This window comes from Vitis vinifera, chromosome 9, assembly GCF_030704535.1.
Source record: "Vitis vinifera cultivar Pinot Noir 40024 chromosome 9, ASM3070453v1".
NCBI classification, from domain to species: Eukaryota; Viridiplantae; Streptophyta; class Magnoliopsida; order Vitales; family Vitaceae; genus Vitis; species Vitis vinifera.
Genome location: NC_081813.1, coordinates 585,613 through 613,039, shown reverse-complemented (window position 1 = coordinate 613,039; position 27,427 = coordinate 585,613). Strand labels below are relative to the sequence as shown.

Here is a 27,427-nt window from a genome sequence, read left to right as displayed (position 1 = left end):
AAGTTGTTTCAAAAACCGTAGTTGTCTTGGGGAATAAAGTAGTTTTCATTCACTTTGCTTCAAGTCTTGTGACTAGAACTTGTTTCAGTTTCTCGTGGCGTGCTAAAAATTTGTACATCAATTTTTCTAGAATAAAGAAATTATGGACAAACTTATAAATTTGATAATTAAGGAGATAATCTCCAATATTTTTTATTCTTTGAGAAATCTTTGAATTTTCTCAAAGTTTTCGAGGAATCTCTCTAAGAGCTCTCCAAAATTTCTTTGATTTTCCGAAGTATCCTATAAAATGAGAGGAATCCTCCATTTATAGGATTAAGAATTTTATTTTGATATCATATTTTGATTTATCTAATTTATTATGATAATTATAATTTATTTTAATTATCAGAATTAATTTTCTTGGATAATTATCAGAATTAATTTTTCTAGAGATAAATTCTATTTGTTATGATAATTATCATTAATTTTAATTATCACTATAACATTTTATTTGATTTTTTATTGAACTATTTTATGTGACATGTTAGTATGTTATTAGTTTAATTATTGACACGTCACAATTAATGAGTCGAAAAAATCTCTCCACTCTTCCAACAAAATGAAAACAAAAACACACCCTGTTAAAAAAATCTACTTTTAATTTCCAATAATTTTTTTTTTATCATAAATTTAATTTCTTTCTTGACGAGGTCAAAAAAAGAAGAAGCATAACTATTGAAAAGTCACAAAACCTGATAAACAAACAGAGCCTTCAGTCTTATTTCCAGTCCCCGCGTGTCCTCTCTCTCCTCTCTCTTCTCTCTCTATGTCAGATATTCTGCGATTTCTTCGAACAAATTCACTCATCCGCTACGTTGGAGGGTTTTTTTTCCAGCAAATTACTCAGACTTTTCCTCATTTTCTCATGAGCCAAACAGTCTAGGATCTTAAGGCCTCGAATCCACATGGGGGTTTCATTCAAAATCTCAAAGACCGGTAGTAGGTTTTGCCCCAAGGTTGTCCTATCTGATGCTCCCCTCAATGAGGAGGAGGAGGAGATTGCGAAGGAGAATTCGCGAATCCCCGACCGGAATGAATCGCTTTCGAATTCTACCACGCGAAAGCTCGAGGTATTTTTTCTTCTTAAACTTAAATTGCTTTGATTGGTTGCTGAGGGAAAGGTGGGAAAGAAAGAAAATAAGTTGTTTATTTATTTTGTCTTTTTTAATGCTTGGAATTCGATAAAGGTGAGAGCTTTAAACTCGATTGAGTGGCTTAGCAACCAAACGGATCATGAATGTTTTCTATGAAATTGGTCGTTTCAGCTTAATGGTGGTTCTGTTCTGTTGCTACTTTAGATTGTTAGTAGTTATTTCTTTGAACTTTTAATTGATTTTTTTGGTGGATAAGGAAAGGTATGCTGAGAAAAGAAGTAAAATTTTTCGATTTAGATCCCTCTTTATGACTGGAAAATATGAAAGCTTTAACTGTATTAAGCACAACACAACTGATTAGCTTAGAACGTCGGATCCAAAATTTTCTTTGCTTTTCCTCTGGTTTCTGTGCAGTCAAACTAAGCATGGCTATTTGGTGGTTTTGCAACTTCGGTTAAAGATGGTTTTGTTCAGTAAATATAATTTATTTTGGTAGTTTCTTTATGAATTGTCACTGATTGGTGTAGTTAGTGATTTTCCCTTTTGCGTGTTTTTAATGGGTGATCAATCTATTCAGTATTCTTTAGCTTTTCATGGAGTTTCCCTTATGCTATCTAGAGAAATAAAAATTATACATGCATATAAAAGGAAATGTAAAACTTATAAATGTGAACCTTTCATTTCCATTCTGTTCTGCTCTGAGAAAATATAAGAAATCAAAGTTTTTGAATATCAATTAATTTGTACCTGTGATTTTTTTAAGTTGTGGTGTCCAAAATGGTGTAACGTGTAAGTTCAACCAAATTTTTGAATATCAATTTTTTTTTTTTCTTGTTCCCTAAAAAACAGTATGTTTTCTTCCCTTTTTAGTGCATTAACATATTGATTATTTGAGAAACCTTGGATGAAAGCACATTAGACTGTTGTGGGTGAGATATTATCAGGTTGGCTGATTGACTTGGTAAGTATATATCCTTTCTCTATGCTAATTTGATTCTTGTTGTGATATAGGCTGATATCATTGAGGGGGATGAGGATGTTGCTGGTATCTCTGGTTCATCTATCTCTTCTGGAGGACTTCTTATACCTTCAGGTAGGAAATGACAACTAGTTTCAGGGGTCGTCTTTTGATTTTACTTTAATTAATTAATTAGTTCATTTATTTACATATATATGTAAACATCCTGAGTGTGTTGTTTCTTTCTTTTGTTGTCAGATAATGAAGTTTCCTTCACATTGAACCTCTTCCCAGATGGATATTTTATTGGAAAACCGTCAGAGGTTTGTCAAAAACAATTATGGATGTATTAGTGAATTAAAAAAAAACATTTAGAAGTTTATGCACCATTTAATAGTGTATGGGAAAACTACACTCCCCTCTCTTGCAGTTTAGCTAAAATTGCATTGACCTAGCTTCACTCTGCAACCAGCTGTCATTTACATTAACATAAATTGGTGCTCTCTTTACCCTTGCATTAGTTATTCTTTTACCCAAACATAGGTCACCTAGGACCATCTTTTAAATAGATAAAACAAAATAAAATAAAGACCAAGGAAGAGACATATTTCAAAGTGGGTGTGGATAAAATTGGAGCGATGGATTTTTAAAGGTAAGGTAGGATTTTCTAGCCATAAAAACCCATTGAGGAAAAAGGAATTGAGAAAAATTAAAACAAAGATGCTTTACCCACAACCACCACAGCCACCCAATCTCTTCTCTGCTGTTCAAAAAGTGCTTATGCTTATACACCAGTACTTTGACAAGGTGTTTAGCCTGAAGATGCCTTCTGAATGGCCCTTCCATTACTTATTCTAATTATAGGCAACAACATCTCCATGGCTTGTACAAATGTTCCACAGTTAAAACTGCTTGGCTCGCCATGGAAGCAGACTCTTTCCAAGGAACTTAATGTATCCTGTAGTAGAGTGCAAGCGAGGTTTGAGTGATGAAGTCCGATCTAAAATCTGATAGTATCCCGGGAAGCCTTGTTTGGGTACTGCTTTGCTTTCACTTTGTACACTGACCCACCCTCCAGCTTCTGATTGAAGAACTGCATCATCTGGCTTCCATATTTTGATGAATCATCCTGATCTATTCAGCAATCTACCACATAAATTGAAACCCCTACTTTAAATAGTTTTCTATTGTTGAGTCCTTAAAAAGTCCACTATCTAATTACTAAAATCCCTATCAGATAAATTGCATCCCAACCAGTAACTGGGTTTTCTATATCAGAATCTCCTGCCTCCACTATCTTTTTACCAAAATCTTTATCAGAACAGTGTGGAGTCACTAGTGTCCCCATGATCATATACACTGTGTATACTTTAGTATGCCCTTTTGTTAGTAACTTTTAATACATTGAATATTTACCTATTGACAAATAACAACCCCATGAGCTTCATGACTCTTCAACCAAAAACCAGCATGTTGCCGTTCTTATTTATTTATTTTTATCAGAAATGATAATTCATTAACATGAATAATTGCTCTTCTTTGATGAAATGAATCTAAAAAACAAACTTTTTTTGGAGAAAATGGAAGAGAGAGAGAGAGAGAGAAGGCTAGAGTGAGGGAGACCGAGTGTGATGGAGGAGACCGAGGGCGTCGCCTGAGGGAAAGCGATGGAGAAGAGCGAGGGCTTCTGCGCCTGAGGGAAAGCGATGGAGGAGAGAGAGGGCTTCTGCGTCTGAGTGGGAGTGATGGAGAAGAGCGAGGGCTTTCGAGCCTGAGTGAGAGTGTAGAGGGAGTTGTCCTCTCGGGGCCTCAGAATAGCTCAAGGAAGGGCAGATTTAGTGTGGAGTCGAAAACCTTTGAGATTGAGGTAGAAGAAAAGAAGGGCAAAATGCAAGCTATGATTGTGGAGAGGAAAAGAGGGATCTCGTCGTGGATAAGAATGGGACCAGAGAGCCTAGGGCTTTTTCTTGAAAGTCTGGTTCATTACAGTGAGGACACGAGCGTTGGAAAATGGGGAAGAAACTGGAAGGAAAATGGGAGGGCCTATTCAATGGTGCGCGATGGAAACAAAGGTGGGTGCTTCATCCGATTAGGAGTTGTGGACCTGGAGAATAAAAATTTCAGTATTTTTATCCCTAAAGGGAGAGGAGCAGTGAGGGGCTGGACTTCAATGGTGGATACGCTATGGCGTCTGGGTATCGATAACGAAGGGAAGGAAGGCTAGAAGGACGAAGTGATGTTGCTGAAGCCTATTATGACGAAAACCTTTGCGGAAGTAATCAAACAGCCGATGAGCAAAGGAAGAGTCGTGATCAAGGTGGCAGTTAGAGAGAAGGAGATAAGCCGAAACTTGAATGAATTGGGTCACTATTTGGTTGGGTCTTGGAACCCTAATTCAGGGAGGGGGGATGACCTGAAGAGCTGGGGGACCCTCTTGGCAAAATCTTGGGGACTGAAGGGCAACTTAGGTATTGCAAAACTGGAGAGGGGTAAGATTCTGCTAGAATTTGAACTATTGGCAGAAGCTGAGACTGTCCTAAGCCTTGGAAGCATTTCGGTGGGGGGGATCCTTCTTTGCCTGGAAAAATGTAGTCCTGAGACGGGGTGCCTGTCGGAAGGGGAAAAAAGGCGTGAGGCATGGGTGCGAATCGTGGGTCTACCCGTCTCCTTATGGGATCAGGCCATCCTGAGAATGATAGGGGAGGAGTGTGGGGGGTTCCTCACAGTCGCCTCCCAAACAGAGAAGCTAGAGGAGTTGCAGTGGGCGCGGATTCTGGTGAAGATGAACGGAGAAGAGCTTCCCAACATGGTGGAAATATGGATTGAAGATTTCTGCTACGCGTTAACCCTTTGGTGGGAGGTTAGGCCAGTATTGGAAGTGGGGCCGGCAGGGTTGAGAGGGTTGAAGACTGCAATAGCAGGCGAGGTTGGGGGTAAGTCTCATGCACGCGCGTGATGGAGGATGGCGGTGTCACTAGGCTCGAGGCCCTGCCGTAGTCTGTCGATGGGATGTGGGGGCAGACTTGTGGGTCGGGGCAGCCTGTGGAGCTTCGCTTGGGTGGGCCGCGTGTGACGGGCCTCGCCCAGTCCCCTTGGAGCTCTGACTTGGCCTCTGGGTCTTTTGGGCCTGACCCAGCTGGTCTTGAGGCTAGGCCGTCTTGCTCTAGGTCGTCTGGGCCGCTTCTTATTGGGCTGTCTTTCTCTGGGCCGCTGCCTAGGAAGGATTTGGGGTGGGCTAAGGCCAAGGAGCCTTTAGTGGTGACTGGGTTGGAACGCCGAGGCCCGCGTTTGCCTGGTGCTAAGGGTTTAGCCCCTTCTAGTGAGGCCCGCCCCCTGGCATGGACTGGCCCATGCCTTCTGAAGGGCCCAGACGCTGACATCTCCTTTTTTTGGTTGAAGGACGACTTGAGTAAGTAGGTGGAGGAGGAACCATGTTCTGTGGAGAATTTGAAGACTAACGGCGCCTTATTGGAGGAAGCTCTGAGGTATGGGACCGCCTCTAGCCCTTTTGGATTGTTGGTTCCTGTTCCCTCTTCTATTTTTGGTCGGACTCCGTTGGGGGAGTATTACGACTTTTCTGGGGCTGGTTGGGAGTTAGCCCAGAGGGAAACTCAGTGCTGCATTGTCAATGGCCCGGGGTCTACAGAGCAGAGGGCTGTAACTAGTTGGGAGTTGATGGAGGTTAATAATGGCAACAATGGAGAATGTGGAGAGGAGCTATGTTTGGTCCGTATAGTGCCACAGGAAGCTAGAGGATGGGAGGAGGTCAATTGGGAGGATAGTGAACTGGCCAGATTCAACAAGTTCCTGGGGTTTTCGACAAAAGGCTGGGAGAAGGACATTTTGGATTTATTGGTCAAGATCAGAAGAAGGAGGGAAAGAGTCCATAGTAAAGTTCTTCTAGACAAATCGAAATTTGAAAGGGAATTGAAAAGACTAGAATACTCCATTAATTACGAGGGGGGGAAGAAGCAGAAGAGTGGTACGCAAGAAAGAGGGGGTCAGATGTTGGAAGTATAATGAAGTTAAGGTTGCTAAGTTGGAACGTGTGGGGAGCTAATGATAGCTCCAAAAGAAAGGTGATTAAGGCCATGATTAGGAATCAAAGGGTGGACTTGTTTTGTCTCCAGGAGACAAAAATTCAATCAATGTCTGAGGGTGTGGTGAGGAGTCTAGGCTCTGGGAGGTTCTTGGATTAGGGTGCCATGGATGCTCATGGTTCTGCGGGTGAAATTTTGATCTGTTGGGATAAAAGAACACTGGAGGTGCTTGAGATGGAGGTGGGACAATTCTCTATTTCCTGTAGGCTCAGGAATGTGGAAGATGGGTTCGTCTGGATTTTCTCAGAAGTTTATGGGCCGTTCTCTAGGGAGGACAGGGAGGCTTTTTGGGAGGAGTTAGGGGCAATTAGAGGCATCTGGAATGACCCCTGGTGTTTAGGGGGCGATTTTAATGTCATCCTCTCCCAAAGAGAAAGGAGCAGTTAGGGAAGGATAAGTGGTGCAATGAGAAGATTTGCCCAGGTTGTTGATGAGTTAGAGCTTCTAGATCTTCCGTTGCAAGGTGGTGTGTTTTCCTGGAGTGGGGGTAGGAACAACCAATCTTGGGCTAGACTGGATAGATACCTTGTGACCCAGAACTGACTTGATAAATTATGTGGGGTTGTCCAAAGCAGGCTGCCGAGGCCCACTTCTGACCACTTTCCCATCTTGTTGAAAGGTGGCGGGTTAAAATGAGGCCCTTTTCCGTTTAGGTTTGAAAACATGTGGCTGAAAGTGGATGGGTTTAAGGACCTTCTTCGGGGATGGTGGCAGGGGTCTGGGGTGAGTGGGAAGGCTAGTTTTAGATTGGCCTCTAAGCTGAAGGTGCTGAAACAGAAAATCAAAAACTGGAATAGGGATGTGTTTGGAAGACTGGAAGTTAACAAAAACTTGGCTCTCCAGCAAGTCGAGTTCTGGGATAGGGTGGAAAGTGAAAGGAGCCTCTTAGTAAGTGAAACGGAGATGAAAAAGGAAGCTAAGGAAACTTTCAAAAAGTGGGTTCTGCTGGAAGAAACTTATTGGCGACAAGTGTCGAGGGAGTTGTGGCTGAAGGAAGGGGACAAGAATACAGGATTCTTCCACCGGATGACCAATGCCCACCGAAAAAACAATTCCTTGGACATAATTAAAATTATCGGGATGTGGAGGACTGAGGAGCAGGAGGTGAGGGAGGGGATTGTGAACGCTTTTCAGCAACTGCTCTCTGAAGAGCCAGGCTGGAAAGCGGATATTGAGGGGTTGCACCTCCAAAGTCTAAATTCCAGTGAAGCTGAAGGCTTGGAGTTGCCATTCACCGAGGAAGAGATCCACTCTGCCCTGTTGGACATGAATGGTGGCAAAGCTCCTGGGCCGGATGGGTTTACAGTGGCCTTTTGGAAATTCTGTTGGGACTTTGTGAAGGAGGAGATTGTGGATCTGTTCAAGGAGTTTTTTGAGCAAAAATCTTTTGCCAAAAGCCTCAACACCACTTTCCTAGTCCTAATTCCAAAGAAAGGGGGAGTTGAGGACCTTGGGGACTTTCGGCCTACCATACAAATTCTTGGCCAAGGTGTTGGCGAATAGGTTGAAGAAGGTCCTAGGAAAGGTGGTTTCAGTGGACCAGAACGCCTTTGTGAGGGGCAGACAGATCTTGGATGCCTCGCTTATAGCTAATGAGGTGATCGACTTCTGGCACAAGCGTAAGGAGAAGGGGTTGATTTGCAAATTGGACATTGAAAAAGCCTACAATAGCATTAACTGGAATTTCCTCATGAAGGTCTTGCAAAAGATGGGTTTTGGGTCTTGGTGGATGGAGTGGATTTGGTGGTGCATTTTAACTACCAAATTTTCTATCCTGGTCAATGGGGTGCCAGCAAGCGTCTTCTCGAGTTCCAAGGGGGTTGCGTCAAGGAGATCCTCTATCTCCTTATCTCTTTGTCCTAGGTATGGAAGTGCTAAGTGCCCTCATAAGAAGGGCTGCTGTTAAGGGGTTCATCTTAGGTTGTAGCCTTTGGGGAAGAGGGAGGATGGAGATGGATGTCTCTCATCTACTCTTTGCTGATGACACAATCATCTTTTGTGAAGCTAGGAAAGAGTATCTAACCTCCTTAAGCTGGATTTTGGCTTGGTTTGAGGCGGCTTCTAGGCTAAGAATAAACCTAGCTAAAAGCGAATTAATTCCTATTGGGGAGGTTGAAGAAATTGAGGAAATGGCAGTGGAGCTTGGGTGTAAAGTGGGGGCTCTTCCTTCAGTTTATCTGGGGCTGCCCCTTGGAGCCCACCACAAGGCCATATCTATGTGGGATGGGGTGGAAGAAAGAATGAGGAGAAGATTAGCCCTTTGGAAAAGACAATACATTTCTAAGGGCGGGAGAATTACCCTCATCAAGAGCACTTTGGCCAGCATTCCTATTTATCAATTGTCCATTTTCCGAATGCCCAAGATAGTGGCAAGAAGGCTTGAAAAGTTACAAAGAGACTTTCTTTGGGGAGGGGGAAGAATGGAAAGGAAAATCCACCTAATCAATTGGGAGGTGGTGTGTACTCAAAAGGAGAATTGAGGGCTAGGTATACGGAAGATTGATCTCCTTAACAAAGCCTTGCTGGGCAAGTGGATTTGGAGGTTTGCCTTTGAAGAGGACATACTTTGGAAGAAAGTGATCGGGGTGAAGTATGGTGAAGAAGGCTTTGGTTGGCGGACTAATGAAACTCGTGGGGCATTTGGAGTGGGGGTGTGGAAGGAGATTTTGAAGGAGGCAAATTGGTGTTGGGATAACATAATGTTTAAGGTGGGTAAGGGGACTAAGGTAAAATTTTGGACTGATCACTGGTGTGGTAACGAGGTGCTGTCCAGAATTTTTCCTCAATTACTTGCCTTGGCGGTGCATAGGAATGCAACGATCAATGAGGTGTGGGACTCTAGCCTCGGTCAAGGGGGCTGGAATATCAGATTTGCTAGAGATTCTAATGATTGGGAGCTGGATTTAATAGGAGCTTTGTTTAATATGCTGAGGGACTTCAGGATCTCCCAAGAAGAGGACTCAGTGGTTTGGAGAGGTGGGGGTCAAGGCACCTTTGGAGTCAGACATGCTTACAACCTGCTGGTTGCTCCCAATACCCTTGCCTTCCCGGTTAGATGCATTTGGGTGGACAAGGTCCTAACCAAAGCTGTCTTTTTTGCTTGGGAGGCTACATGGGGGAAGATCCTCACCTTGGATAGGCTTTAAAAACGAGGGTGACAGTTTCCTAATTGCTGTTTTTTGTGTGGTTGTGAAGAGGAAAATGTAAATCACATTCTTTTACATTGTACAGTGGTCAGGGTCCTCTGGGAAATTGTCCTTGCCTTGTTTGGGGTTCATTGGGTGTTCCCAGAGACATTCAAAGAGGTGTTATTTAGTTGGAGGGGCCCTTTTGTAGGGAGAAAGAGGAAAAAAATCTGGTATTCCATCCCGTTGTGCATTTTTTGGACGGTATGGAAGGAAAGAAATAGATTAGCCTTTAGGGGGGGTTCTTTGGATATACAGAAACTCAAAAATTATTTTGTTTGTAATTTGTGGAGTTGGGCTAGAGTGTACACAGGAGAGGAGTCCTCTTCGCTTTTAGTCTTTTTGGAGTGGCTAGCTGCTACTTAAGGGCCGGTGAGGTTGCTTGTTACTTTTGTTTTTGGGTGTGGCTGCGTTGTATACTCCCTGTATGCTTTGTGGCGTTTTTCCCTTTAATACAATTTGTGCTCACTTATCAAAAAAAATAAAATAATTGCTCTTCTTTGATCAAAGCAACAATTCATTGTTGCTCTTCTTCTTTCCAATCTAACAAACCCAATAGCTAGATTGACTTATGAATGTCATTGATTGCATCTTCTTATGCCTTGTTGATTGGTTCTGCTTTTTCTGAACCATTTGATGGAGGTGGGTCTTCCTGGTTTAGCTAGAAATAAGGGGAAATTGAGAAGAAAACCTGAGAGGGTCCACTATTCTAGTGGTGGTGCTTTATTGTTTAAAGTGGTGTTTTATAGAAGGAGCTGAAATATGGTGTTGATGTGTAGATACTTTAATTGGTGAGAGAAATAGGCAGCTGCATCTTGCTCAGATGGTAATGGCAATGAACAGATGTTGGGGAAGAGGGATGAGAGTAACCCTCTGTCAATAATGGTGGAAAAGGAATTGAAGCAGAAAATGGAAACGGATGTGAAAGGATGTGGCATAGCTCTCCCCAACACACCACAACATCCCCACCCCACCACCATCCCAGCCCAAAAATGCATGCAAGCAAAACTCTATTGCTTAGGTTAATTTAAATGTAATATTTGAGAATAGGGGAAGGTCCATGTAATTAACCTAATCTGACAAGAGAAAGTGTAATCATTTCTAGTATATGTCTAAGTTCTAATTTATGAATTTTCAGAATGAAACCACACATCAGGCAATGCTTCAAGATGTCCCAAAGTTGCTACATCCATATGATAGGACATCAGAGACTCTCTTCTCAGTAAGTGTCTTATCTATCATTTTAGTGAAATATTTTTGTATTTCTTGCCGGCCCATTTATCTCATGCTCCACTGCTAGAAGCTTGCTGTATCTGTAGAAATGAGAAGCTTGGATATGTCCCATATGCACTTTTTTTGAATCAAAACATCAATCATGCAGTTGAGACGAGATCTGTGAGTTGGGTGATGAAATTCATATGTGAATTTTGGTCATAAGCAAAAAAAGTACACAATATTATTAGTTTATTTTTGCATCTGGTCTTGACTCATCTGTGTAATAGATAATTTGTATTATGTAGTGCAAGTGGAAAAGTAAAACCTGTTTTTCTCAAGAATTACTTCATCTTTTATTATTTCTAGTCTTTAAATGATAAGGTATCTTGGACTTTTTAAATTAGCTCAAATTCCTTGTCATCTGCATCATAAATGATTATATACTTGTTCACCATTTTCTAATCCTTGCATAAGCTTTTCTTTTACTAATTTTTTTTCTCTCTCAATTTATTTATGTACTTGGAGGCAATTGAGTCTGGCAGATTGCCTGGAGATATTCTGGATGATATACCCTGCAAATATGTTAATGGGGCACTTCTGTGTGAGGTGAGTAACTTGCCGGTATCTGTGCCTAGTCGCCGGTATCTCATACTGGGGATCTTTGCTCTGTGCCATAGATTAATCTTGCTGGCTAGATGGCTTTCATCGACTGATCTGTAGCTTTTTTAACCTTTCATATCTTTTATTATTCAAAGAGTTTCATTAGACAGGAGGTAGCAATCATCTATAACAGCTTGCTTTTGTGGTTGCTAATTCTACAATGTTTGGACCTTTCCAGGTGCGAGATTATCGGAAGTGTGCATCTGAACCAGGATTTAGTGTTCCATGTGCAGATGGGTTGCCTATTGTTAATAAAGTGTGTCTTAGGATGTCCTTGGAGAATGTGGTTAAGGACATCCCATTGATCTCAGACAACTCCTGGACCTATGGTGATCTAATGGTAAGGATGATCCACTCCTCTCTTCCCTTGCAAAAATTCATAATGTCTTTAGGACACAACAATCTATGAATTGTCGTTTATTTTTTTCTAGGAAGTAGAGTCCCGGATATTGAAAGCACTGCAACCACAACTTTGTTTAGATCCCTCTCCTAAGTTGGACAGACTCTGTGAAAAACCAGTTCCTGCTAAGGTATTAAAACTAAAGGTTGATGTTGTAATCTTAGGCAGGAAAAATTGATTCAATGTACTGAATCCTCAAACTTTATTTGCAGCTTAATTTGTCTCTCAGCAGTGTGCGGAAGAAGAGATTGAGGCAGATGCCAGAAGCTAACATTACATCTAGTAATAAGATCCATGTGAAGAAAATTAGCATGGATAGAGCGGGAGAAAGCTTAAATGGTAGGTTGCGAGACTCTGGACCCATGTCAGGTGCCGTGATGGCACAGCATGTGCATGAGAATCTGGCTGCCCAAAATGTTGGTCCAATCAATATTTTAACCCCAGGACCTAAAAGCTTTGTACAAGATGCCTCTAATCCAGCTTTGCCTTTGGCATCTCCCCGATCAAAGTATCAAGTTAGTGTTGGTAACCCAAAAATTATGCAGGATCATGGTTCAGGGTCAGTTGTGAATGCATCAGGCGCTTCCTCTTCTATACAGGACATGATGATCTCATACACTGACAATGTGCATGGAAAAAGAGAAAATCAAGATGATCAACTCTCACCTTTATCTAATATGACAAAGAGACAAAGGCTTACAGCGGTAGGTCCTGAAGGTATTCAACAGCAGCACTTAGTGCCACATATAGATAGCTTCCATGGATCAGATTTACAATGGAAAAATGCCGCCCTGTTACCGCATCAATTAAACGCAAGGGGAAATCCATATGCAAATACTGGCATTCAAAAGTATCCTCAGCAGGTGTTCGATGGGGTTTTAAACCAGGAGGCTGCATCAGCATCATTTGCTGAGACGGAGAAATTGGATAGGCCTGAACTTAACCGGGTTAAAAATGATATGCACATGGGAGAAATAGAATCAAACCATCTGGACCCACAGCAGTCACGACTTCAATCAAGGTTGCCACAGCAGATCCCATTCATGAGATCCAATTCATTTCAGGCACCCTGGAATAATATAACTCAGCACATTGAGAAAGATCCAAGAAAGGAAAGGAAATTGGTGCAAAGCCCCCGGGTTTCTGCTCAGGGTTTGGTCCAATCTCCGTTATCATCAAAATCTGGTGAATTTTCTAGTGGTTCATTAGGACCCCAATTTGGACCAACTGCAACCACTGCTGTACTTGGAGCATCACAAAAGGATAAACCAGCAGTCACCTCAGTTCCTCCAGTTGTTGGCACCCCATCTTTGACTTCCAGTGCAAATGATTCCGTGCAACGGCAAAACCAGATGCAAATTGTTCCCAAGCGGAGATCAAATTCGCTCCCCAAGGCCCCTGCAGTTGGGTCTCCAGCAAGTGTTGGTAATATGAGCGGTCCATCAAATGCCAACAGTCCTTCAGTTGCAACCCCGCCTTCAGCTGATCAAACCATGCTCGATAAATTCTCAAAGATTGAAATAGTGGTTATGAGGTATAATGTCCATGAAATTAATATTGTAGTTCTTTTGTTTGTTGCTTTTCACCGCTAATATGGTAGAGCTTTTATTTGTTGTTTCTCACTAATATGGTAAACAGAGTAAAGAAACACAATTGTATCCTTTGGCACCTATCCTGGGTGTTTTGACAGTGACATTTGTTCCATTCAGCAACTTAGTCTGAGTTAAGATGTAACTAGATAAACATGTCTGGTTTGATTGGCTTTGCAACTTGGCCACGTTGAACCAACTGAGCCTGACCTCAAAAAGGGGAAAGTCATGTTGAAAAATCCTAACTCAAACTAGGGTTGAGGTTGTGGGAAATTACCTTAACATTTGATATTTTTAGCAATGGTATATTGTGTCTATTTTGTTTTTTGCCACATCCAATTGGGTAACACAAAATATGGAGGGAAAATAGACCATCCCTTCTTGTGATAGCTAACATAATAGGGAACCTTCATTGAACTCTTACCACATTCTATTATAGAAAACCATAATTGTTCACATCTTATGTTTATTTGAAGTTTTTTATGTTCTCTAGGCAACTTAGTTTGACTTCCATCTATGGATGTTTTCTTTCTTTGTTAGACTTTTTCTTTATGTATGCTTGATCAATTGAAAATGTAATTGAGATATTAATGAATGAAAAATATGTAAATTTTAAATGCATTGGTTAGTCACTGTATTCAAACAACATGACCTAATCCACTCATGGGATGAAAATCTCCAAATTAGGTGAAGCTTGACTTGGTATTCAACTGGATGCTTCCCACTTGAGTTGCAGTCTTAGTTTGAGATTGATTATATTTCAGGTCCTTTGCATTGTCTTGGTTCCTTATCCTACAAAAGGACAAAGTTTAGATGGACTGGATGGTTTAATATGTTACCATTTATGCCAGGAGTAATGTGTATAAAAAATTATGTCACTAGGTATATGAATATGCAGGATGCATCAATTGTTCAAATTTTCTTATCTGACTTGAATGTTTCTTTAAATATTATACTAGTGGTAGCATAATTGGTCTCATCCTTTTCTTGTGAGTTCTGGGGCATTTTTAATTGGCTTCTATTTCAGGCATCAACTTAATTGTAAAAAGAATAAGGTTGAGGATTGCCCCGTCAAGAAACCCACATTTTCTCCTCAGGAGCTCTTGGGTCGTCTCTCCATGGCTTCCCATAATGAGGATATCAAAGATGATACATGCAAAATGCCATTATCAAAGTCACTTGCAGGTGGCAGCATGAATGTCTGCAAGCTACGAGTCCTAAATTTTGTTCAGGCAGAGCGTGTAGTCCAAGGTTTTGGATTTGAATAGTTTGATTTCCTGCCTTTATATAACATTTTATTCTCTCCCCAGCCTAATTATGCCACTGTTACCACTGCAGGGAGTGTTGTCTCTGTTGTTCCCAGGGCACGGTCAACAATGATCATGTCAGAGAAGGCAAATGATGGTAGTGTAGCAGTGCATCATGGGGATGTAGTGGACGGGGATTTCCTGAGCGCAGAGGATTATGTTTCTACATTGCCCAATACTGTGAGTTCCATTCAGCAAAATATACTTTATGATGCATAGCATTGCTAATTTGATCAAAAAGAAAAAGAAAAAAAAAAGGCGTAGTGTTGCTAACTATATATTTAGACATTTTCACGTTTTGACACCGATCCACTTCTTGAACTGATCAATAATTCTCCATTCCCGGTAATTTGGGGTTAGCAAAACAATGTATCTGGTGTTCTGTCCTGCTAACTGGTCATATCTTTACGAAGGGATTTGAGGTTACTTCCGACTAGTTCTCTCCATTTTTTCCCCTTTTCTGGGTTTTCTCATCCTCTTTAATGACCTTCAAGTTGCATTATGGAACATATCCCAATGGCTTGAGGCTCTTTTAGTTGGTTCTCTCTTATTTTATTACCTTTTAACCCAAAAGAAGGCAATGATCTTCCATGATGGAGTTTTATGTGCTTCAAGATGTGGAGGATTAAACTGGCAGATGGGTTTTTTTGTGTTGCCGAGCAACAAGAACTCAAATGAGCATTGATTAGAGCTACTCCTAGGGTTTTCATTTTGTGTTCAGCATTTACTTTATTGTCATTGTTCCAGTCTATACATTTCCATCATCTTCATCTCCACTTCTTCAGTGTGAATATGTTGTTTAGGTCAACTCTTGTGTTCAGGCTACTGACCACCTCATCAGAAATGTTCTCAACAACTCAGTGGTTGTTCAATCTCTGCTTTGTCTATGGCTGGTTTTGAAAGACCGTAATGAGCACTTAAACATTCCGTAGATTACAATCTTAATGTCCTTCATTCCTCAGTGATTTCCCATCTTCCACTTGCCTTCTTATTGGAAGGGATAGTTTTTGGACTGGGCTTAAAGTCTGTAAGCAGCATTGATTTTTACTCCCCTACTTTTTGGACCTTCCTCACTATGATCTATGTCAGCATCTCTGTCTTCATTCTCTCTCTCTCTCTGTTGACTTGTATCTCTGACTAATTCATGTAACAGCACTTCGCGGACTTGCTTGCAGCACAGTTCTGTTCACTGGTATGTTTCTCAAAAATGGTTTCGTAACTTCAGAAATTTGGATTTTAAAGTGCAGGTTCTGTTTGCATTTTATTTAGTGTAGTGTGGTTTTCTCATGTAGATGAACCGTGAAGGATATCATCTTATGGAGGATCGTGTCCAACCAAAGCCAGCTCGCATGAATCTTGCCTCAAGCAATCAATCTAATGCTCCTGGAATCTCTCCTAATAATTCGGCAGCTGAGATGCAGCAATATTCAGAAACAGCTTCAGGTCAGCCTCACAATGAAGTGGCAAAACCGACTAATAGTGGCAATACACCCTTAAACGCATCCCAGAATCTTCTAGCAAACTCAAGGATGCTACCTCCTGGAAATGCTCAAGCATTACAGATATCGCAAGGACTCTTGACTGGGGTTTCCTTGCCTACCAGGCCACAACAGCTCAATCCACAACCACTTCAGCAGCCACAGCAGCAGAATCCACAGTCTTTGATTCAACAGCAGCATTCTCAGTTCCAGAGATCATCTCTTATGCTTCCAACAAATCCACTCTCACACCTAAGTGCAATGGGACAGAATTCAAACATGCAGTTGGGCAATCACATGGTCAACAAGCCTTCCGCCACTCTCCAACTCCAGATGTTACAGCAACAGCAACAGCAGCAGCAGCAGCAGCAGCAGCAACAGCAGCAGCAGCAGCAGCAGCAACAGCAGCAGCAGCAGCAGCAGCAGCAGCAACAACAGCAGCAGCCAATGCAGAGGAAAATGATGATGGGACTTGGAACAGCTGTGAATATGGGAAACATGGGCAATAACATTGCAAGCCTCCAAGGTTTGGGCAATGTCATGGGCATTGGGGGTGCAAGGGGTATGGGAAGTACTGGAATTTCAGCACCAATGGGGTCTATCTCTAGCATGGGCAATGTGGGTCAGAATGCAATGAATCTGAATCAGGCTTCAAGTGTTACCAATATGCTAGGTCAACAATTTCGGAATCCACAATTAGGCACAATGGCGGCAAAAATTAGAATGTTGAACCCAGCAATTTTAGGTGGCCGTCAGGCAGGCATAGCTGGCATGACAGGAACCAGACAGATGCACTCACACCCAGGTTCTACTGGTCTTTCAATGCTGGGCCAGAATCTGCACCGTCCTATGAACCCAATGCAGAGAACAGGAATGGGGCCAATGGGACCCCCAAAGCTGATGACGGGGATGAATCTTTACATGAACCAGCAACAGCAGCCGCAACAGCAATTCCATTTACAGCAGATGCAGCAGCAGCAACAACATCATCAGCAGCAGCAATTACAGCAACAGCAATTGCAGCAGCAGCAGCAGCAGCTACAACAGCAGCACCAGCAAGAAACCACCTCACCACTACAGGCTGTTGTTTCACCTCCACAAGTAGGCTCTCCTTCAACCATGGGAATTCCACAACAACTAAACCAACAACCCCAGCAGCAGCAGCCGCAACAACAGCAGGCCAGCCCACAGCAGATGAACCAGCGAACCCCCATGAGCCCACAGCAGATGAACCAGCGAACCCCAATGAGTCCACAACAGATGAGCTCTGGTGCTGTCCATCCCATGGGTACTGGTAATCCAGAGGCTTGTCCAGCTAGCCCACAGTTGAGCTCACAGACCCTTGGCTCGGTTGGCAGTATTACCAATTCCCCTATGGATCTGCAAGGCGTCAACAAGAGCAACTCTGTAAGCAATACATAGTAAAGGACACAGCTTGAGGTCATGTGCTAGTTGCGTTGGCTAGATCCCCAATTGTCTTGGGCAGATGGTTGTAGGAACACAACATCTGGCTAGGAAAATGTGGTTGCATCCATGTGAAGATCAAAATTTTTGTCATGTATTTATTGTTCATTAAATAAAAATAAGTGTAAGTACTTAGAAGTTGATATGTGGCTCAGGAACTTGACAGTGAAGGCCTCATTCATACTGGGTTGCAGTTGGACAACCCAGAACCCTGTCAAGAAATACGTCACTTGTTAGGCTACCTGCTATGTGGATTGGAAATATATTTAGATTTTCATTGGTTTAAGTTATTCTTAATATGCCCATGCGACAACTATTGATACGAATTGAAAATAATTTTCATTTTTTTGCTAAAAGCTTGAAGCTGCGGTATAGCCCACTTCTTTGTTCAAGCAACAAGTAGTCCAGTTTGTTTTTTGCCTTAACAGGAAGCTGAAGTCAAAACTATAATTTTCATATGAGAGAACTTCGGGAAGCATGCAGAAGAGAATCAAGGAACCAATTCCCCATATTGAATAAGAGTAGAATGCTGTCTCCAGCAAAGTACCAAAATAGTATCAGTTTTGTGCTACACCATTTATGATTTGATGCAGAGTCTGTAATATCAAATCTGAGCATTGCACAAACTTCATCACATTATTTGTTGTGGTACTGATCATTTGACCATCCTTCTGCCGGATATAATTTTAACTCACAACATCAAGTTAGAGCATGGACTGGAGTCTGTCTCGCTCTGTTCTCACATGCCTCCTGCTGATATCCTTCACACTGGAACAGCCTGAGAGGGCCATGGTGATCTCAAGCTCATCCTTCAGCATTTCAATGACCCGTCTCACCCCATGTTTGCCCTTTGCAGCCAGCCCATAGATTACAGGCCTTCCAATCTGCAAGAATATATTAACAAGATAAGTAGGGATGAACGCCAAGAGACGCAGGAGGGACACAGCAAATATGGGGAACTTAAATCATTGTTCTAGGATATGGTTGTAGTGGTTCAGCCCAGTATTCTGCAGCACATCCGTGAGGATTAGACCCCCAGAGACAGAAATTATGTGCTGAATTGTAGGAGGATGCCAATGTGTTAAAATGATGGTAACAAAGAAAGAGATGTGCAACACAAGGCCCATACTTCATACAAATTGAACAGTTGGAGGAGAAAGGCTTACAAAGACTGCCTGTGCACCAAGGGCTAGTGCCTTGAAGATGTCTGTTCCACGCCGTATCCCTCCATCAAAGAGAACAGGAACTTTCCCTCCAACAGCAAGAACCACCTGGCTAGGATAAACAAGTATGCTCACTTCCTATATCAGATATCTTTCGATTGCTAACTGAATTTGTCTCTGCCAAACAGCATACTCCCTACTAGAAACTAAATTAAAAAAAAAAAAAAAAAATTCCAGTGGGAAATGCAGTCAACATACGTTTCTTGTTTTCCGATGCCTGTGTATGTTCTAGGAAAAAGGCTTTTAATGATGGCAGATTGTTATGAGTTCTTGTTTAATCATAACCCACAACCAATGTTGCCTCATGACCTTAAATATCATTGTGTAACCACATTACAAAGTGTACAAAGCTAAAATAAAGATGGAGACGGAAGGCGTTTGAGAAAACTCTGGACTCGTGTATAGGTGAGTGTGCACATTTACCTATGTCTCCACCAGTGAATTTATATTTATCACATGTTTGTAAATGCTTAAGCTACCCTTTTTTTTTTCTGGGTCTTGACAGAACATTAGCAGAAATAAATTGGAAGTAAAGAATTGGTGAGATTAGATGAAGCAAAATGGAAAATAAATTGTTTTGTTGAAAATGAACCATTAAATGTATATGCTTCCTTGCTAAGCGTTTCAGTTTCTGGATTTCTTTGTTGAATACAAAAACACACATATCAGTGCAGCTTTTCACATACATATGACTAGCATAAATCTCTGAACAGCTTTGGTCTTTGTTACTTGCAATCAAGGAATAAAATATTGTTCTCCACACACCATATTAAGGTTCTGAAAATACAAAGGTATTCATTAAATACCAATACTTAGAAAAATGGTGGAAATTAGAATCAAATCATAGAGCTTTAGGACAAAGATTTTAAGAAATTTATATCAGCCACTTGTAGATTAGAGATATAGAAATATTAAAATGGTTATGTATATTTAAAAGCATGCTTGTGATTAAGGTCTTGATAAGTCTACAAATCTAAACCCTGTATCTGCAACAGAGCAATCCATGAAGGCAGAAAGAATCACCTCTTCCAGGGCTGAAATAGTGGCTGGAACGTAATCCAGCTGGCGAGCTCCATGATTGGAGACAATAATCCCAGAAACTCCTACTTCCACAGCCTTTATTGCTGCCAGTGGTAGTATGCAGAATCAATAATCTTGTTCAACCATGGGCAAATTTAAAATAAATAAAATATTAGAAGAGAAATGTAATACCAGAGGGCAAAGTCACTTTTTCCCCCCTTGGGTTGGGGAGGTAAGAAATAGACAAATAAAGCAATGGAAGAATGCTTGATTAAATAAAAGCATCAATGTTTGTATTTTTGAAGAATTGGATTCAAATGAAATGGTGCAAACATCATAAAATTGAGCCTCGAGCTTTACCATCTTCACAAGTGAGTACCCCTTTGATCAGAATCGGCAAGTTTGTGATAGATCTTAACCATTCTATATCCTGCAAAGTTCCTGATGCAGTGCTTAAAACCAATTGAAACTCAAGCACATTACTTCAATATTTGGTGGATGTTAGTATCTACATTTTAAGTTCAAAACCATGGTTCAAGTGTCCACCAAACCAGAATTAAAATTAAGAGCATCTAAGAGCTTCATGGCTATATGTTCCTGCATCAACCTTTGTGTAAAGTGGTGAGATAACCCACAGAATATTTCTATTATGAGTAGGCTGCATAATTCACACAGCTTCCTAAGTGATATTTTCATGCAAGGAATAGAAAGTTAGATTAACACCTCCATGAGAGCTTTTCAGGAAACATACTATACAGTAACCAAATTAGTTTATCAGCAAATACCTTCCAAGACAAAGAAGCATCAAACATTCCTGATGCTAAAGCTTCAATATTTGAACCCTTGTCCTGCAAAATTTTAAAAAACAGTTTAACAAAATCATTATTATTGTTTTTTTCTAAAAAGTATCACAATATGATTTAAGTATTCACGTAAACCAGTTGATGGTCATGATTTAGATCAAATAACATGGGTCTCCACCCATCAAATCTATTGTAAACTGCAGTATGAGATAAAACAGTCTCTTTATTTTGGATCCAATATGCAGTGTTAACATATTTCTCTATGCATTTCATAAGCAAAAAGAGTATGCCTGTTCTAATTTGACCAAATGGCAACCAGAAAGAGAGAAACAGAGAGAGGGAGACCTTGTGCAGCAGTATTTATTTCAGCAAATATATCATTTTCATAAATATACAAGCTCACACCATTTAAACCCAATGGTGGTCCTGGAACAAGGAACTTTTTTTGTGGCAATAAATTTTCCATTAAATTGTAAGGTAGGTGCTCTTTAAGTGGCATGCAATCATATGCATGTATGAAAGAAAAACTTCCCCAGATTTAAGTGTACAATTAGCAGCATGAAACCTAATCACAACCCTGGGCCTTGGCTCAAGCTGAAAAGGGAATGGCTGGGATTGGGGTGAGTCTAGTGTTTGAAAGTCCAATAAGTGTTTCTTATGTGTTTGGGGTAATTTTAAAAACAAGCTCTAAAAAAGCCTTGCACTGAAGTAGGGACAATGTTGTCTCTCATGGAAGCTCATTTCTAGTTCATGAAAAAAGTTCTTGATGTTTAATAATAATTTCATAGTTCCCATTATTACCCTTTGAAATCATGGTTAACAACTTCAGCTTCAGGCTAAAGCCAAAAATATATATATATATATCAAATGAGGCCTAAGAGTGTTGTATAAAAGCTTCTTGTTTGTTAGATTCACGTGCCACCAAAAAAATAATAATAAAAGGGCAAAGAAGCTCATGCATTACTTCTAGGAAAATTTAAAATGTACAAAACTGGAAGATATTATTCAACTGTTCTACTTACAGTGACAACTTCAGTTGATATGAGACCTTCAAAATTCTTCAACCGAGGTGAGACCATTCTGCAAAAGTTTGGTAACAGATACTTTTCCATGTGATGCACTAGATATTGCAAATATAAAACTTGACTTTTATATTCAAAATCAATATAGTTTTTCGAATCAAATCCAATGTCCATAAGATAGAAAAGAAATTTTTTTCTTATAGACTAAACCAATGTCATATCCCATCAGGTTATGCATATCATAGCACTACCAAGGGAATAAACATGTAGTTAATGAAAAAAGGTATCAGAGAAGGAGATGATGTTTCACCTGTTTTTTATGTCTGCCTCCCTTCGACCAAGTCTTGGAGTATCAGCAGTTAGAACAATAGCCTTGAATCCATTTCTTTCAGCTCTTTGCACTAACTGAGCTGATACATCCCTTCTCTTAAATACCTATTTGCAGATGGATAACAAATCCAACTTGAGATTCTAAAATTGGGATCATAAAATTCCAAGCAAAAAAGGCAAAAATTGATGCTGCTAAAGAAAAATGGAAGTTCGTGAAGGAAATTTGAATTCAGTAGAGCTTAAGAAAAATGGAATACATATAATTGCAAGAATCGAACAGCATTGCAGCTAGAAGCAACTTCTTCCACGGTGCAGGTAGACATGAAGGATAACACCTGTAGAGAAAAATAACTCAGTGATCAAATATCTTGACTAAGCTGATATGATAAAACCAAGATACACTAGTACCATTATGGTGTTACATGCAGCTGCTGCTCTGGCTGTTGCAATCTCTCCTGAAATCAACACAAAACACTAGTGTACTAAATATTGCATATCACATTTCAAGATAATCCTCTAGCAAGAGTATTTAGACCTTCAGGGTGTGCCAACTTATGCATAGCAGTTGGAGCAATCATAATCGGTGATGAGATATTGAAACCCAATACAGTAGTTGACATATCTATTTTGCTCACATCCACAAGAATTCTTGGATGAAACCTGAAGCCATAAATAAAGGATAGTTCAGTGTTTTATTTTGTTAGCCACTTGAACAATAACGGGTCAAGAGCATTACGTGATTCTGCTAAATGCTTCTACGTTCTCCCTTAGTGTGTGCTGGTCCTCAGCACCCCCAGAGAAGAAATCATAGTACATTTTTGGAAGTGATTGTCTAGCCAGTTCTTGGAACTCATTCACATTGACCGGTTCAGCTGCCATTAGTACTGGAAACATGAACATTAAACAATGTTTAGTTTTCCAACAGCTAGTCCTATATGCAACTGCATAAATCTCAAGTAACCATCCCATGCATAAATTTGAAAAGGCTTAGAAGATGCTCCACTTGGCAACCATGATTCTACACTTCCTACTCAGAACCTTGTAAAATTTGTTGTTCTTTTGCTATAAAAACTCACTTCTCTATAACATAGAAGCAAACTAGAATGAGATAAATTTAAGTTTCAAAGCAACTCAGACTTAATTATATATAGGAACTAAAGAAAAGGCATCATAGCATAGAAAACATAACACAAGCAGGTCTAGGAAAAATAAAATAAAGCTATTGCTCCAATCCGAAAAATGGGGCCACGAATAGCAGGAAACTCAAATATGTGTACTTTTAATTCATAAAATGAATCATAGCTAAATTTGAACAAAATAATCACTCCATTATATTTATACACACCCCTTAAATGTGATCTCTTAAAATGAAAAGTAGTTCAACTGCTCCTTGGGCCTATAGGTAAACAAGTGAACTATCGTACCAGTTGTTGATTATTCCAACAACAATGTCACCTTACCAAAAGATAACACCTTCACAGAAATAACTCAATTAAAAAGTAAAAAAATCAAATAAGAACAAGAAAAAAAATGAAAACTCAAATTGTAATAAAATATAAAGAAAACCAAATAATAACAATCAATCCTTGATCCCTAGCTATAATCAAGTATTTGTAGCTTTCATGATCCTAGAAATAATAAAAAATTGTGACAGCTTAATTACCAAGGATAAACAAGAAGATAAAATAGGAAACCTAATATGAAAAAAATACAAAAGATGAAAAGATAAAGAAACCCGAAAACATAAAATATAAACCTAAAAAATGAGAACCTTGTACTAATTGCTTAATGGTAAGGTAAACATGAAGTAAAATAGAAAAACCTAAAGAGACAAAGAAACCTACAAAAGAAACCTAAAATGAAAAACCAAAGGGTAAGAAACCTCCCTTTCTCTTAATTACTTAACAACCAAAAATAACCATGAAAATAAAATAGGAAGCTTAAAAAGATAAGAAACATGACTTAATTACCAAAAATAAACACAAAGCCTAGCAACAAAAATAAAAAGATAGGAAACTTCAAGATGACATAGGATGATAGGAAACTAAAAAAGGTAAGAAAAGTACTAAGGAAATTATCCTGTAAACACAAAGATGTAAGCATGGAAAATAAGAATATCAATTTGTCAGCATGGTGTCTGCCAAGGATCTTTCCTTGTTAAGCTTAGGTAACTGGGACCTAATATTTATCTAGTCCAAGAAGAGATTTTTAGAGATTGATGTTACTTTTTTATGGGTTTGTGGAAGGTTTGGCTTCAAGTCCCTATGGAGACAAAAATTTAGCTATCTAAAAGAAAAAAAGAAAAAAGAAAGAAGAATTACTGAGAGTTCAAGAAGAGCTAGCAAGAAAAGACATTAAAGCACTCAGGAAGAGTGGTTAAAAGATGGAAAAATGGCAGATTCATTGACTGCCTTGAGTAGCCGCTGAAAGGGCTTGAGTTGCCTCTCTACCTTGGATTAGGCATTAAGGGAACCTGGGTTATATCAGATCACCTCTGGTTAGGTCTTTTGAGTGCTTTCAGTTTGTACCCTATTACCTCTTCTTAGGTACATAAGGGTGTTAGTTGCCTCACTGCCACTTAATAGGCATTCTAAGGCCTTTAGCCTGTATGCTGTCACCTCACTTAGGTACATAAAGGTGGAAACTGGCTTGCCACCCCTAATTAGGTGTTCTGAAGGCTTTAGTAAGGATAAAATTGCCTTGCTACCTCAGAATGAGCATTCGAAGGTCTTTGATGCAGAAAATTATGCTGAAGAAGTAGTAGTTTAAGGTAGTACATAAAAGAAGTAAAATATGAAAAGGTTTCTAGGGATGATAAATTAACAAGGGAATAGCCAGGAACTTCAAAAGTGGTATAAAGGAAATTTTGTAAAAATTATAACTAGACTGTTCCCACAATGGCACCAAATCATAAGCATAAAAAATAAGCATGGAAGATAAGATTATGAATGATGTCAAGATGACATCAACTAAGGATCCGTTTGCTGATCAAAGCTTGGCTAAAACGGAGAATTATAGAGACATGTTCTTTATCCAGCCTAGACTGAACTTTTTAGGAGCAATGTTACATTTTATATTAATTTCAAGGTTAACATGAAGACCGTGTGTTGACCTCTTATTATTTTTTAATATCACTAGCCTTGCCATTTGCCATTCACTACAATTATGAGCTTAGGAAACTCCAAATTACACGAAGTTGCATGCGTTTAGTGCTTTGGTGAGATATAGTTGCCACATATAATTGATACATGCAAAGCCACAATGTACGCTGCTCAAATTCAAAAGTGAAAGGTATTAGTAAGAGTAAAAATCTGGGTTGTCAAGGTAAGAGCAGAGTTACCAAAGTAAGAGCAACAAGGCAAAAGACACAATTGAACAACAAAGATTAGGGCTAAGAGGTGAAAGAGGGCACAGCAAGTGGACTGCATAATGTCCCCCATATCAAAACAACAGGAAACCAATCCAAATTGATAGTGGACTAGGGCTGAATCGAAAATTTGGACCACATCTTCAGATAAGAATCCATTCTACATTGTTGTCCCAACATTTGAACTTTGAAGCAGCCTCACTCCATGTTCAATTAGATTGGTCTCTTATTGTTGGACATGTGTAGGAAATGCACACTCCACATAAGGTTTATCACTCATTTTCTGCATTAAGTGATTCCATAAGTAAGCATGTGGGGAAGTCCAGCTGTATCATTTTGAAGGTTGAAAAGAAAAAAAAAAAAAATTCCTCATTCAGTTGCAATTACACAATATTCTTCCAATATACACCTAAATAGGCTAATAAACTTCACTTTAACAGCCATCAGAAGCCAAAACCACACCTTTTATTGATGGAAAAATTCAAATCTTCTTTAAGGGTTGAAAACTTTCAAACTAAGAACATGAAAACAGTTGATAATTTATCTAGGTTCATCAGAACCAGTACAAAATACCGCTATATATATACACATTCAAATTCACAAGAGAATAAAAGAATGTTGATAATCAGTAATATATATATATATATATATATATATATATATATATAGAAAATAGAAAAATAAGTAAATATACCTTCGATTCAGAGAGAGCTTCTGCAGTGCCTGAATGTGAATGAAAAGATGAGCTGCTACTGAAAGAAATGTCTTTGGATGATGCCGATCGCTGGTGCTTTTCCTAGTGTACCTGTTTGTAAACATTACAAGGGTATGATCGTCATTTTCGAGGGCAAATGGTGGCTGCTATATCGGCTAGAGAGGTTAAAACGACGTCGTTTGGAAATTTAAACTTTGCAAGCCTTCGTGTTGATTGATTCCTCGGCGAGTGACTCACGGAAAAGGCGGCGAACAAAGAGAAGCAGGAGGAAGAGAAAATATCAGTTACCTCCCTGAGGTTTGTGATAATATCATTCATCTCCTTCAGGTTTCTAGAATATCATCAACCTCACTTCACAATTGATATATATGGGAACTAACGGTCTTTTTTGTAAATGTTTTCAAAAAAGTTCTCCAAAATAAAAAACAATTATGTAGTATTTTCTAAATTAAATATTTATTTGGAAATTTAATGTATTCTTATCTTGTTTTCCGCATTTTTAAATATTTTAAAATAAATTTTATTTTTAATTATTCTTTATATTTATTATAATATTTTGAAAACCTTCCTAAAAAACAATTAAAAAATATTTAAAAGTTATCAAAAATTTAAAAAACGGATAAGAATGATTTCTAAATGGATAGAATATGATATAAAATATATCTTAAAACATCACATTTTCTTGAATGGAAAATACCTATCCAAAGATATATCCAAAGATTTTAAGATATCATTTTCAATAAAATATGTAATTAAATATTATGTCCAATAAATATGAAATCTTAATGTAGTATATGCAATAATATAACATAATGAAAAAAAACCAAAATAAAATATATATTATTTTTCAATGTTTCATATTTATTTAAAGTAAAAATTATACTACATTCTAATATTTATTATTAAATAAAATATGAGAATTTTATTAGGTTTAATAATATGATGATTATAATATTTAAAACTTAATTAAAATTTTCTATTTTGCAAAATAAGGAATATAAAAAAATTTACCATATACCTTAATTAATGAATAACATCTTATTGTTGTCTCATGTTTAGTTGAACATCAAATAGATAAGTTGGGCCGTAACTTATCTTATCTTTTATGCTATCCCATAAATAGTAAAGTCAACAATTATGAGATGGAAAGTTAGACCACCGGATGGGAAAGACGGCTGGAGAGGTACGCATTGAACTTTAGCTACCTGGGCATTTCCCATCTTGTAGAGATGGAGGATCCTGATGAATGGCACTGAACTTACAAACCTGGGTATTGGCTCATCTTTTCTCTATGGAGTTCTTTTGATGAAGGCCCCTGAACTAACACATGGGTGTTGCTGGTTTTGTCTGAATGGAGTCTCTGGACAAATGGAGTAGGCAGGAGAGTGGGGAAGGGGGGTGTTTTGTTTGGTTTAGTGAGGAAAATGGTTCATCCTTCCTAATGGTGCCCTGTGG

General features: G+C 39.3%; 2 protein-coding genes across 3 annotated transcripts; one reads left to right on the top strand and one right to left on the bottom strand.

Moving 5' to 3' along the window:
- Positions 1–734: 734 nt before the first annotated feature.
- Positions 735–17,778, top strand: LOC100265246 (protein PHYTOCHROME-DEPENDENT LATE-FLOWERING). The gene is made up of 12 exons (XM_002272281.5): positions 735–1,112; positions 2,148–2,229; positions 2,353–2,417; positions 10,518–10,601; positions 11,120–11,200; positions 11,433–11,594; positions 11,686–11,784; positions 11,867–13,188; positions 14,271–14,494; positions 14,582–14,730; positions 15,704–15,742; positions 15,843–17,778. Exons 1-12 carry the CDS (start codon positions 948–950, stop codon positions 17,448–17,450), a joined length of 4,080 nt encoding a protein of 1,359 aa, XP_002272317.2. The 5' UTR covers positions 735–947; the 3' UTR covers positions 17,451–17,778.
- A 196-nt stretch (positions 17,779–17,974) lies between these two features.
- On the bottom strand, positions 17,975–26,308 carry LOC100248111 (peroxisomal (S)-2-hydroxyacid oxidase GLO4). Of its 2 annotated transcripts, XM_059739411.1 has the most exons (13): positions 26,261–26,305; positions 25,952–26,062; positions 22,627–22,774; positions 22,426–22,550; positions 22,299–22,345; positions 22,148–22,225; positions 21,871–21,995; positions 21,561–21,618; positions 20,521–20,583; positions 20,096–20,165; positions 19,739–19,839; positions 18,659–18,763; positions 17,975–18,376 (listed from the first exon to the last, which is right to left on the bottom strand). In XM_059739411.1, the coding sequence occupies exons 3-13, from the start codon at positions 22,767–22,769 to the stop codon at positions 18,197–18,199; spliced, it is 1,095 nt and encodes a 364-aa protein (XP_059595394.1). In that variant the 5' UTR covers positions 22,770–22,774; positions 25,952–26,062; positions 26,261–26,305; the 3' UTR covers positions 17,975–18,196. The 2 variants fall into 2 exon arrangements, with proteins under 2 accessions (XP_059595394.1, XP_002270101.1); XM_002270065.5 differs by having other exon boundaries at positions 25,952–26,308.
- Positions 26,309–27,427: the final 1,119 nt, after the last annotated feature.